Below are 13866 nucleotides of genomic sequence, written 5' to 3'. Positions count from 1 at the left end.
CAGTAATATAAATATAAAATATGCATTTATTTTAAAATTAGTGAGACATCATTATTTCTGTGTTGAGACATCCATACAAACAGTTTAATCCTACCAAAATTGATAATGCAGCTGTAACAAAGTCATTACGGTGGCATTCTAAAATTAGATACAGAGGAGACAATACTGTTGTTGTAATTAGTGTTGTTTTTTTTCTTTTAAACATAGTAAATAGCAGCGTATGCACCACTCTATAGAAACTGCAGTAAATGAAATGTCAGACATACCTATCATCACTGTAAAAAACAGAAACCCATTCACAGTGGGGAGAAAAACAAAACAAAAAAACTAAAAGATGTTTTGTTAAATAATATATAATTTTTTTTTTGTCTTTTTTATTTGGTTTGGTCAACATGCTCTTTAATTGCAAAAGTCAGAAGGAGAAGTACTGAGCGAACCATTCTTGTCTCTGGGGGTCTGGAGAGGTGATGGGTGATTCTTCTCCTTCAGGAGGGCTGAGGAAAAAACAAACAGAAAGAGAGAGACAGAGATGGAGGGGGGGAAAATAGGAAAAATAGACAGTAAGAGACGCCGAGAGAATTACGAAACCACAGCTAACTAGTCTGGGCTAAACTACAGCTTTTCTCAGTACTGAAAACTTCAAAGCGTAGTTGATTGTCCTGTTCATGTGTTTTTATTTTATTTTACTTTAGTGTCTGTGTGTGTGTGTGTGTGTTTAGTGTTTTTTTCGTGAGATCCCAGAGTGATATCAATAGCCCATTACACTTGCAAAAAAGGTACAATGGTACATATTATGTAAATACCATAGTTATGAATATGGTACAAATGATCATAGTATCAACATAAAAAAAGAAATTTCCGTTATTTGTTAAAGAAACAAACGAGTCTATCTCCTCACACTGTTAAAAAGTTCAGGTAAGTTGAATTTTTTTTTAAAAATTAATACTTTTATTCAGCAATTAAATTGATCAAAATTGACAGTAAAGACATTTATGTTACAAAAGATATATTTTGAATACATGATGTTTTTTGAACTTAATTGCACTATGATATATATTACATAGAAAATAGGTATTTATAATAAAATTTTTAAATGGAAAAATTTAATCAATATTACCGTTTTATCATATTTTACAAAATCTATATATCCATCCATCCATCCATCTTCAAATTTATCAAACAACATTCAAACTTTAAAGTCATAGTCACATGGATTTCTTTGAACTTCAATTAATTTTAATCTCCTTACATTCAAATTCCAATTTGTTCAAACAACTTCAAATTCAGGAAGTAAATTGGAATCAAAAAGATCAACACCCATAGCCCCTGTCTGCTGAAAACCATTTAAATCCAGCGAATCAGACTGCAGCTTGATGTTTTGAGATGTTAATGTGCATAATACACTCTCAGAAAAAGGCATAAAAGCTGTCACTGTGGTGGGTACCCATTAAAAATGAACTAATATGTACCATTTAAGTACTAATATGCACCCTTTTACGAGTAAATAAGGTACAGAGGTGTACCCATTTGAAACTTTTGTATCATTTATTTTTGAGAATGTATTAGGGCTGCACGATTATAACAAAAAATCATGATTATCGATTATTCCCTTGATATTGTAATTACGATTATCACAATTTATATCGAATGATGTTTATTCCATTGTTTGAAGCAACTGCATGCCATATTTTTATATGAAAATAAACAAGCTGAAAACACTCAAACTGAAAAAACTGTATTGCTTTTCTATAGTATTAAGCCTCAAATGTTAACTTTACATTGGATTGGTTTCTTCTTTAAATAACAGAATAAAGTAAAAACATGCATGGTATTATAATGTTATAATACAACTAAAATTAAAACAATGGAAACACCCTTAAGATAATCTGTAAAAAACACATCTTAAGCATTCAGAATAACATAAGTGGACTTTGAACAATAAATCTTTCGCTTTGAACGATTACATAATTGTGGCATCCTTAACTGTAATCGCGATTAGAATCTAGAATGTATCTGATGTTATGCGATAGTGCCATTTAATTCAGAAACTATGGACTGATAAATATGTCATTTGTTTACACTTATGGGAAAGTGGATATAGTGCATTATTTATTTATATTAGTGTTCTTTCATCTTTACTGTGTAATTCTATGTATGTATGACGTAAAATCCATCATATTTCAATAGACACAAATTCAGTGTTTGGAGTTTCTATCTACATTTTAAATGTGCATATCTACTAAAAGTGAATTCTGTCAAATTAAATTACTGTTAACATGTTTCCTATAAAAACAGGACTTTGGGTAGATCAAAAAGTAATTTTTTTTCATAAAACAATTTAAATAATATCCTTATTCTTATTATTCAAGAGAGAGCATTTGACTAGATGTAAATGTGTAATCAGTAATTTTTCCATTGTCTCAGACTACACTACATTTCAAATGTGCATGTCTACTAAAAGTGAATCTTGTCAACTTTTAGGAGCACATAAGCATATAAAATGGCCTCGACGCAAACACATATTGACTTAAAGCCACAAAACTCAACAAAGAGCACTTTTAAAAATTTATTTTGACCTCAAGTGCAAAAATACTGTGTGAAGGGCCCCTAAAACTAATTCTTTAATAATTCTTTTAAAATGACAACAGATTTTTAAATATAAGAAAGGACCCCACTCGAATATTAAAAAGTGACTCTAGTTCAGTTGCTAAGTGTCTTTCAAATGTCTCCCTGACATGAACTGAACAGGATAGACTGTGTGTGTGAGAGCCACATGAGTGATTCATTACAAGAGGACAACTCTAAAGTCTACAGTATTTACATTCACAGCAGCATGCAAGGAAACACGCATAATGGTGCTTCAGACGAGATGATACTTCCTGGGTCAAGAGTAGCTGTAACAGGGACAGCAAAACATGCATGATACGGTCACCTCTCAAAACATGCCAACTGCAAAAGCAGAGCCACAGGTAAAGGTTTATTGTTGAAAAAGAGTGGAAATATTGTATTTAAAGAGTATATGAAGCCTGATACAGTGTAATTTACACGTCCACATAGATGCAAAACAGTATATTATGGAAAATGAATATTTTTTTTTCCAAATATAAAATATTGCAAAACTAAAATATTCATTCTCTCTGATGCAGTGTGGTCTTCAAAGACAATAAAAGACATTACGTAACATATGAGTCATATAACTTCCATCACAAACAGAAAAACACAACACAGAGACAGACCCAACTCCCAGCATGCACTGTGACAGTGGGGACACATGCTCCCATTTGCATTCCAATGCCATTTCCAAAGCTCATGTATGGGACTTCAGAAAATAACATTAAACACACGTACATCAGTGTCAGGAAAAAGCTCAAGTATCCCTTTTATTTGCCTGATGTGAATGCACTGGCTACGTTCGGAATGGAATGCTAGCTTCTTGCATACTGTGCACACAGTAATATTATTTACTATTGTTTAGAAACCATATGAAATAGGATGCAATATGCAATGAAAATGATTTAGAAAATAGTATGCTACATTGTTAGCATGACTGCATTACGCTGCATGTTTAATTAAACAAGCAGCATGATATAATTACATAATTTGGTACAGTGTTGTTCTTGACTTAAACTAAATATAACAAACTAATAAAAACTGTTCTAATTAAAATAAGGCTTAAATGAAATATTACATTAGAAATTAGAAAAAAAAATGAACATAAATGTCACTTTTGCAACTAAATGTAATAAGTTAAAGCTGAAGAACTAAAACCACTAAAACTAAATCTGAAATAAAATAAATTAAAGCTAACTAGAAATATTTACAAAATAAAAATATAAAAGTAAATAATTCAAAATATTAATAAATACTAGTATACTAGTATTACTATTACACAATACTACTAATACTACTATATTAGTATATAAATAAAATGATTAAAAAATATATATAATAAAAATTATATTTAGTGTAAAATGCTATAAAATTATTGAAATTATTAAAAGAAGAAGAAAAAAAAAAGAGATGCTCATTTATCATGGAAATTAAAATGTTAAACCCAAGAGCATTGTATGATGGGATACAGCACCCAGCATAATATGCTCTGTTGTATACTGAACATTTTGGAAAATATAGTATTCCATGCATACTAAATATTTTTAGCATGTGTAGTAATGTAGTATTCCATTCCAAACAAGTGCATCAATTACAAAAATAAAATAAAGAGTCAAGGTGAATGAGCTTTTGCTCACCAGCTTAAATTATCCCATGTATCACCCCAAAAAGCAGCACACCCTTCAAATAGCACCAATCCAAATGAGAACTGTAACATGGAGCAAGTCTGAGATCAGGGCGACACACTTATTATTCAAGTTAATTACTTGTTTCAGAGGAGATCGGAGCCGTAATTCCTGATTTCATGCTCTCTGTTAGGCAGAGAGGAGCCTGGGAGATGCAAACACAAAGCAAACCATCAGAAGTTTCTGTGTGCATTTCCTTGGCACATAAAAGGGATACAACAGCTGCCTCTAGAAAGCTGGGCGGTCAGTGTGGTGGTGTGTCTGTCCGCTGGCCTGTGGTGCAGAGAGCGAGGCGTCTGCCGTGATGAGGTGCGCCTCACCTCGTCAATTTCTTGGCTTCGGTGAGAGGGGTTGGTGGGGGCAGGGGTTTGCTCGTGTTAGGCTCCAGCTGGTGAATGGGGGGAGTTGGGGATGGGTTCGAGGCGGTGGGCTGGGGCTGGCCGCTCCCTGTCCCGGAAGCCTCCACATTGGCCCTAAGATTGGCCGAGCTGCTGAATCGGGTGGCTGATTTGTCGTTCTTTCGCTTTTTGCTACATAGGATGACAAGAAAGGCAAACAAAAAAGGATGTTGGGAGAGCTTGATGCTCCATTTTTAAGAGGTTCTCCCAATGATCGCTTCCTAACAAATGCCCACCCTGAAAGTCAAGCTCGCAACACTCAGCAGAGGAAGCATCAGTCGCTCTCAGCCAATCAAATCAGAATGAATCGAAAGAGATGTGTCAGAGGAAGAGGCTGTTGAAAATTTCAGACTGAAAGAAGAATGGCTTGGAAAGCAAAGAAGAACTGGATGTCTAAACGGAGAGAACACAGAGTAACGAGACACACTGACAATCACACGTGGACACAAACATGTAATCAATTGGAAGTTATAGAACACAGATGAGGGCAACAGTGAAATATCTGGTCAAACAGAATGACATTGTTTAGACTGGGTCAGAAATTGCTGTGACGTATGGAACAAACATCATTTCCTCTTAAGCTCTGGAAAAACAAAGTTAAAAGGATGGTTCACTCAAAGATGAAATTCGGTCATCATTTACTCACCCTTGCGTTGTTTCAAAACTGTATGACTTTGAATTATGCAACTGCAAGGCTTTTAACCTTCCAAATGGGCACAAAGGGACCATAAAAGAATCCTAAAAGTAGTCTTCTGAGCTCGTACGATAGCTTTAAACATTAGATGAAGATCAGAAGTTATTTGCTAAAAATTGGTCCTGAATCAGAACGATTCAAAAGTAAATCATTCACATTCACTGATTCACTGAAAATATCCAAAATTAAATCTAAAAATATTAACCTTTTTTTAATTAAATGTAAAATATCTGAAATAAACTATAAATATATTTACCTCAAACTTAAATGTTGCCTTGCCAAATAAATAAAATAAATACATTTAAAGTTAAGTTCTTATTTAAGCACTAAAATTCTAAAACTGAAATACAGCCAAATAGAAATATTTAAAATATATATATATATATAAAAAATAACAAAATTACTAAAGACAAACGCAAATTGAAATAAAAACTGCAAAATATAAAATTAAACTCTAATTCAGAATATTAAAATACTAATAAATACTTTGTATGGTATAGTATAGTAAATAGTATATTAAATGATTTTAGTATAAAATAATGACTACAATATTTTTTAGCATTGGTACTGTGTTAGTATTACAGGCCAGACTAAAAAAAAAAAAAAAAAAAAAAAAAAAAAAAAATCATTTACAAATAAGAATTAGAAAATATATCATACGGCTTCAAACGAATTGAAATATAGTTCACAAGTCACAAGGGCTACTTTTATGATACTTTAATATGGATTTTGTGTGCTTTTAAGCTTGAAAGCTTCAGTCCCCCATTCATTGCAGCTGTATGAAAGACCATCCACCACAACATAATATTTTTTTCTGTTATCAGTGCATGTTTGGAATGACATGAGGGTGAGAAAATAATGTCAGAATATTCAGAACAATCCCTTTAATAATGTGCGTATGGTGTTTTGTTTGTGTGTGTGTGTGTGTGTGTGTGTGTGTGTGTGTGTGTGTGTGTGTGTGTGTGTGTGTGTGTGTGAGAGAGAAAGTGAGACCGAGGGCTCCAGCATGCTCCTAGTGAACAGTTTTTTTCCAATGAACTCCAGTCAGACATGTCAGTTTTGTATTGCCTTTGATTGCACCCTAATAACACTCCATTCTAAACAGGCACAAACACATCTGCTAAAGTCATTTTTACAGTAATCAGAGCATATATGATGTTTAACATACAGCTGTAGAACAGGATTTTGATCCACTGAGATTTCACTGTGGAACCAAATGATCGCCACAATTTCTCTTGCAGCAGGTTTGGAAAATCCAATTAGCAATATAATTTGTGTGTCATGCCTGGTTAGGATACAGTGTAAGAAATGACATTCAAGATGAACTGTCAAGCACCATTCACTGCTATCATTTCCAAAACTTAGTGAGCTGCCTCTGTGTCTACTGTTTATATTTTTGAAACAATGTTAAGGGAATGTATACACATATAAACATGCATTTGATTCCATTTCTTTGTGCTCTGCAAAGCTAAAAGAGTTAAAAGTTAAAAGAGTTTTATGCCATGGGAACAGTCAGCATCCAAACAAAAATGGAGACCAATCAGATCACTAGGTTTTGGAACAGCATCTTAAACTAACCAGCTACCAGCTCCCACACAAGGACAAAGAGTACAAAGAAGAACTCTTACCTTGACAATAGGGTTAATGACACCAACATTTGGGTTTGTGTTGAATATTTTGTTGAAGTTGGTCTCTCTGTTGACCAGCTCCAGCTGGTAAAACTTTTTATCATCCTGGAAGGAAAAACAGATTTGTCTCATGGTATTCATGAACAATAGTAACACCACTGAAATAAGAGTCTCCAGAACATGTGACTAAACGCAAACATCTGCTATGAAGTGCTCTGCAAGCTTAAATATATGAAAAAAAAATAATTTTAAGCTTCTATTAAAAATACTATTTCATGTGATGATAAAAATTGTCAAAAAAATTAATATTTTTTTTGTATGTGCATTTTACATGTCCATACTAGGGCTGGGCGATATGATGATATTATCGTATATCGACGATGTCTTGCAAGTATCACAACTTTTCGATAATAAAAGTCAGTTACAGACAATAATTACTATTACCGAGAAAAAAATTACAAATATTTTTAACATAGTCCTGTAGTTACCATGCACATATTTATTCATATGAAATAACATGAATTCAATATTTTGTAGCCTAAGCTAGTAGCTAATTAGGGAATTAAAAATCTATCCTGGAATCACTTAATTTTTACTCTTTGTAAAATGGACTTTTTTTTTTTTTTTACTTGTTAATAATGTGATTTCATTTTAATCCATTCTTCAAGCGTGAGATGAAGCAGACACTTCTATAGCTACCGTGCACTGTTTTCTGAGCTGCACATTTCGGTTTTAACCAGAAAGATTGTTACATTACAAGTCAATTCAATTAAATTAGAATGGATAAGTGTCTATGACTCATTAAAAATAACAATTTGTTTTCCAGGGGTTTTGTTTTACATGCACAAATACCAGGATAAACAACAGAACAGAGAGATTCACATCATCACATCACACACCTGCAGTACAGAATAAACTAATATAGCCTGTATAAAAGGAATAAATACGCAAAATATATTCACTTAAAAATTTACATATTAACAAAACTAAAGAAAAAACTGTATCTCAAGTAGTAGCCTATTAGGACTATGCTGTGTTTGTAGTTATTTTTGTGAGCTCTCCTCACAAACACGCTCAAGGAAAAGGAAACTTGAGATGGCAGAAAGCGGGTACCGGTTTTCTTTATTTTACAAAAACCACAATGTTTTGTTTTTTTATTGTGAGTGTACACAGATAAAATAAGACTCTGAAATAAAAAAGGTACTGTGACTCTGTCTCATAATATTGACTTTTGTTTTCTCAATTGCAAATATATTTCTCACAATTTAGACCTTTTTTCTCAGAAGTACCAGTTTATTACAATTCTGACTTTTTTTCCTCAGAAATGCAAGTATATTTCTTGCAGTGTATATATATATATTATATATATATATATATATATATATATATATATATTTCATTTTTTATTTTGAGAGGACAGTAGCTGGACAGGAAGTGAAGTGGGAGAGAGAGGGGGACAAGTTCAGGAAAGGTCCTCGAGCCGGGACTTGAACTCGGGATGACCGAAGCTACAACAGTTATTTAATCTTCAGTATCAAACCATATTTATGTTATTTTCATTTCAGCTTTGGTTCAGTTCAGCTAATTAACTGAACTGCACTCAGCTTCATTTGCAATTATTTGTATGTATCACTGCATTTAAATGGTTTTAATTTCAATGCTTCAGGTGAATCCTCTATTGAAAAGACCAGCACAGTTGGTGTAATTTTAGCAGGTGTTAGTGTGATTTTATTGCAGTCCAAATTGGAAAGATATAAGAAACATTTTAGTGTGCTATTTTTAATAGCAAAGAAAGTTTTTTTTTCGTAAACCACTATTGTTTTAAGAAGTGAATTTCATAGAAGAACCGGCTCTTACCACCAGTTTCTTGACCAAAGATTCTCTCTCGGCCACCATGTCCTTCAGTTCGGCTATTGTCTGCAGATCTTCGGGCCTGCTCTCTCTGTTCCGGAATTTTTCTTCTGTTCCCTCCAACCTGAGGACCAAAGACGTATTATTTAGGATGACATTTTCTCTACAAGCTTTAAATCAGTTTGTTTTCAATGTCTACAGGTATATGGTTAGTTGCATGATATTATTAGCATTAGCACTGTTTCCCCCAGTCCAAGATGATAGATGAGATGAAAGAAATGTTAAATATAAATGAACTTACATATCAAGTAGTTGATGAAAATGACCAAGAATTGACTGTTTTACACAGGTTTTTTTTTGTGTTTTAATTTTCAATAAAACTGTTGCTATAGCTTAGCAACATGCTAATGATATCTTTCTGAAATCAATTGAAATAGCATGCAAAGCACTATTTGTGTAGGTAGTGAAGTTGTTGCTGACTATGTAGAACACTTCAAATCGTGCAGTTTCCATGACGATTTAAGATGCTCTCTAGGCAGCAAGTCAAGTCACATGGTTTAGCTCTCGCCACTGTGTTTACAATCAGTTTGTCATCTGTTTGGGCTTGTGACTCATTACTAAGAGTGAAATTTGACTATTCTGACACTTAGCTTAGTTAGAAAGCAAAGCTGACGGCTTTGTGCTTTGAACGCAGAATTAATGAAACACCATTGATCATATCAGTGTGATGATATTGATTTCTCACAATGTATTAGTGTGATAGTTAAAATCATCAGCACCTTTGAATAGCCGTCACTCAATCTTTCTTTCATCAACAGGAATTCTTTGATGATTGGTGTTGTCGAGGATCAATATCTCCACCGTTTCTGCTTTTTTGAAGGCTGTTTAAAAATGTGTGATGAATCTTTAATGAGCATGCAATGTGATGCTTCCCCAGATGCTTCCCCAGAGGTATACAGAGTTAAGATTGATGGCTGTTTTCTTATGAAAACCTTCCCTAAGGTCTTCACAACTGCTTGCAATAATGAAACTGAGGCTGTTTTAAACTCCTGCAAACAGAGGAAAACACTGCAGTTTTAACTACTAAGGGCAAGCTTATCTATTCAAATCTATCAGCTTTGTTTATCCGATCCATCTTTCTCCATTCTCCATTCTCTCTGTCTGTCTGTCTGTCTATTCATGCATCTGTAAAAGTCATGAAGAACAAACAAAAATATGACTTCTTATGGACATTTTTTATTATTAATTAATATCATGAATAAATAAATTAATAATTATTAGTTGACCTCATGTTAAAAGATAAAACTATGAAGACGAAATATGACCCTGTAAACAGGCTCATAGTTGTTCACTGAAAGGCCTTCTGAGTAAATAAGACCATTCTCATCAAGCCTATTTATCCATTTTAAAGTGACAGCAGCAAAAGCAAAAAAAAAAAAAAAAAAAAAAAAGAAAAGTTCCTGCAGCCTGCAGAGTGCACTCGACCAGTTACAGTAGAGCAGCCATGCTCCACACACGGGGATAACTGAGGATCACTGAACACATGAAATAAATATTCATGAGACTTAAATAGGTTGAAATTTAAAAACTGGTTGGAGGACTCGGTTTGGGCAAACTCAGCTGTCACAATACTTAATTGCCACATAGGACAGGACTGTCATTTCAATAGCTTTGTGTTATGTTTAATTAGCTGACTGTGTATCTCTGCTCTTCAGGGACACCCTGGAATGGCACGCTTAGGAAACGCTGAGGGATACAAGTTCTGACCGCTTCACACGAGATCTCATTCTGTTCAGTCACACACTGACTGCTAATCATATTAAAAAATACACACACACCAGGCAAAAGTTCAAAACATAATTTTAAAGGAATAGCTCACCTTAAAATCATTTACTCACTCTCATGTCATTAGAAAACCTGTATGAGTGTGATTTCTTTTGTGGAACAGCAACCAGTGAAGTACAATTAAGTGAGTACTGAACAAATGATACTACTGAACTGGTTCATTTTAGTCAATCAAGACCTTTTTCAAAGACTTTGATTTTTTTTTTTTTTATTACTTATTCAAATTATCCCAAATATTTATTCTATAAAAAGCACTAAAAGAATAACGGATGTTAATGAAATGGGTATCGTTAAGAGGAATCAAAACCACTAGGAATGGAATGGGGTTTTTGATTCTGAAGAACAGATTGAAATTTACTAATTGTGTGCATCAGCATATTCAAACTTGGTGCATCAAGATCAGTTGCCAGACACAATACAACTAATGGCATAACTGGCTTAAATTGGTTTAAACTGAAATTTGATGTCAGAATACCTGGAATACAGCACATGAGTCATATGGACTACTTTTATGATGCTTTTTTGCCATTTTTAGAGCTTGACAGCATCTGTCTGCATTCAATTAAAAAGAGCTGCATGAATATCTACCTTTTTTTTCAGTGAAGAAAGAAAATCAAATGAATCTGGAACTACAAAGGGAATTAATAAATGAATGATAGAATCTACGATTTTTGGGTGAAGAAATTCCTTTAAGATCAGTCCTTCATACCCTTTGTCTTATGAACACACAGTAGAATCGTTTTCACAGATGGATTTGATCAATTATAATTAAAACCCACTAGGATTTAAATGAACCCCAGATATTTTGCACTTTGTAAAAATGCAACTCTATCTTTTGTGTTGTATTTGGTGGGCCTGCAGGGCCTTTTTCATGTCATGGACACACACTTCCAGAATCTAAATTATTCATCATTCTCAGTTGCAAATACTGAGTGGATTCAGGCAGTCAGATGAACTATTTTTATTCGACAAGCTGTTCAATAGCTAGATGTGTTGGTGTTCTCGTTCAAGTAAACCTAAATTAGGTCACATCTGACAGCTATATCTCCAGTCAAAGAGTCCTTCTACAACCCTGCCAATTTTCTATATTTTACACACCACATGCACACCTATAAACACATCTTGTTCGTATATTATGGCATGTCTTTCTGAATCAAAACTTATGTTTATAATTCAAAGTCTGCAGCCAATATTTGAAAATGTTACCATTTTAACCAAAAATTAGGGTGAATATAAATATACTGGCATTTACTGACATATACTGGGACATTTTTTCCATTTATCTCTATGACAAAAAGTGTGTATTTTTATTTGTTTTAATTATTTTATTTTATTTTATGGTTCATGAACTCACAGGATCTGCAGGGCGGAGATCTTATCCTTCAGCAGTTCCTGGGCCTTGTTGAAGTCTGACAGCATGTTCTGTGTTTCTCTGTGATGGAGAGCATTCAGCTCGGCCATCTCCCGCTCGTGTTTCTTACACAGGTCCTGCTCATGAGCTCTGTGAATACAAACACACACACACACACACACACACACACACACACACACACACACACACACACACACACCACACACACACACCACTCTCAGTGACTCTACAAAACTCATGTAACCCCACAGCACTACAGCTGTAGGCCTGAAGGGGACATTTTATCCAAGAGAAATAGAATTTTGAGATGGAAATATATTATATTGTATAAATTATGTTGTATATTAAATGTTGTATTTTATACTTCTAATCTGGGAAATATAATCAATAGTTTTGATTCACAAAAAATTTTCAGATTTAGTATACCCAGTTTTTCATAATGCTTCACAGGATGAATGCATGCAAAAAAATAATAAAATAGCAAATAATTAAATAAATATTATTACGTATTTGCACCACTATTCAAAAGATTGTTTTAATGTTTTTAAAAAGTTTTGCTTTCTCACCAAGACTGCATTGATTTGATTGAAAATACAGCAAAAACAGTAATATTTTAAAATATTACAATTTCAAATGACTGTTTCCAATTTCATTATAATATAAAATTTTATTTATTCCTGTGATGCACAGCTGAATTTCCAGTCTTGGGGTGTCACATGATCCTTCAGAAATCATTCTAATATGCTGATGCTCAAACATTTCTTATTATTATCAATATTATAAATGTTTAAAACCATATTTTTGTGGAAAGCATGATACATTTTTTCAGGATGATTTGATAAACATAAAAGTTCATTTATTTGCATTTAACATTATAACTGTCACTTTTGATAAATTCAATGTGGCACTGCTGAATAAAAGTATTTAGAAATGTAAAAAATTAAAATTTAAAATCTAAATATTTTTTTTTTACATATATACCCATTCTTTCTTCTTGTGTTAACAAAAAAAATATCTGTTACTTTATGCCTTTAAAAATAAGCTATTTGTCAGCGTGGGTAAGAAAAATACATTTAAGATATGTTTTCTGAAAAAAAAGCTAGTGCAAATTGTATTTTTAAACAATTTTTTTACAACTTTTTGGCGGGACTAGTTTAAGAAAATATATTTTTCAGATATAACTACCTTCCCTCAAAAAATGAAGTACGACTGTCCTTTTATTCCTATTTTCAAACATTTTATTTTTTCAAAGGTTGTAATATTGTCATTCAGCTCAGAAGCTAGTTAGTTTTAATTCATGGCTCAGAGCTCTTTATTGAAGAAGTTTTTTTTTGAAGTTATTTTAGTCAGGACATGTTAATTTTCCATACTGCAACTGCAATTTCTATGCGGATATGACTTTTATTCTGAAACACACATTCAACAATTCAGCCACACAATGTGATGGTTCATATAAAGAGCAATAAAGCAGGATCTCCTCTAATGATAATTCCTCTGGGGAACGGCACTGTCAATGTATTTGCCGCATTTAATCTCAGGACCTGCATATGTCAATGTTACATAATTGAAAAATGAAATGAGGATCAGCACCTGTCTTGCATTATGATTGTGTCGTTACTAAACTCACATTATCTCACAAACAGCCACTATGTATAAATGAAAAGCTTTTTACTTAGTAATACAAAGGTGAAAAAAATATTAATATCAACCACTGAATAAAAGATTATAATGGCTGTGAGTTCAGGTTTTCTAATCCAATTAATTTCTTTTAAAAGTCGGTTTC

The 13866-nt window shown here is 33.2% G+C and overlaps 1 protein-coding gene across 1 annotated transcript in view; it reads right to left on the bottom strand.

Annotated features, from left to right (window-relative positions):
* Positions 1 to 370: 370 nt before the first annotated feature.
* The window catches only part of fam184ab (family with sequence similarity 184 member Ab), a 109074-nt gene continuing 95578 nt past the window's right edge, over positions 371 to 13866 (bottom strand). The window contains 5 exon segments of the mRNA XM_042778348.1: positions 371 to 494; positions 4616 to 4818; positions 7010 to 7120; positions 8873 to 8990; positions 12066 to 12212. Of these exon segments, the coding sequence (XP_042634282.1) occupies positions 413 to 494; positions 4616 to 4818; positions 7010 to 7120; positions 8873 to 8990; positions 12066 to 12212 (661 nt within the window). The 3' untranslated portion in view covers positions 371 to 412.

The sequence above is a fragment of the Cyprinus carpio genome, chromosome A20 (genome assembly GCF_018340385.1).
Source record: "Cyprinus carpio isolate SPL01 chromosome A20, ASM1834038v1, whole genome shotgun sequence".
In the NCBI taxonomy this organism is placed as follows: Eukaryota; Metazoa; Chordata; class Actinopteri; order Cypriniformes; family Cyprinidae; genus Cyprinus; species Cyprinus carpio.
Note: the sequence above shows the minus strand (reverse complement) of the source record. Positions and strands in the feature narration are given on the sequence as shown.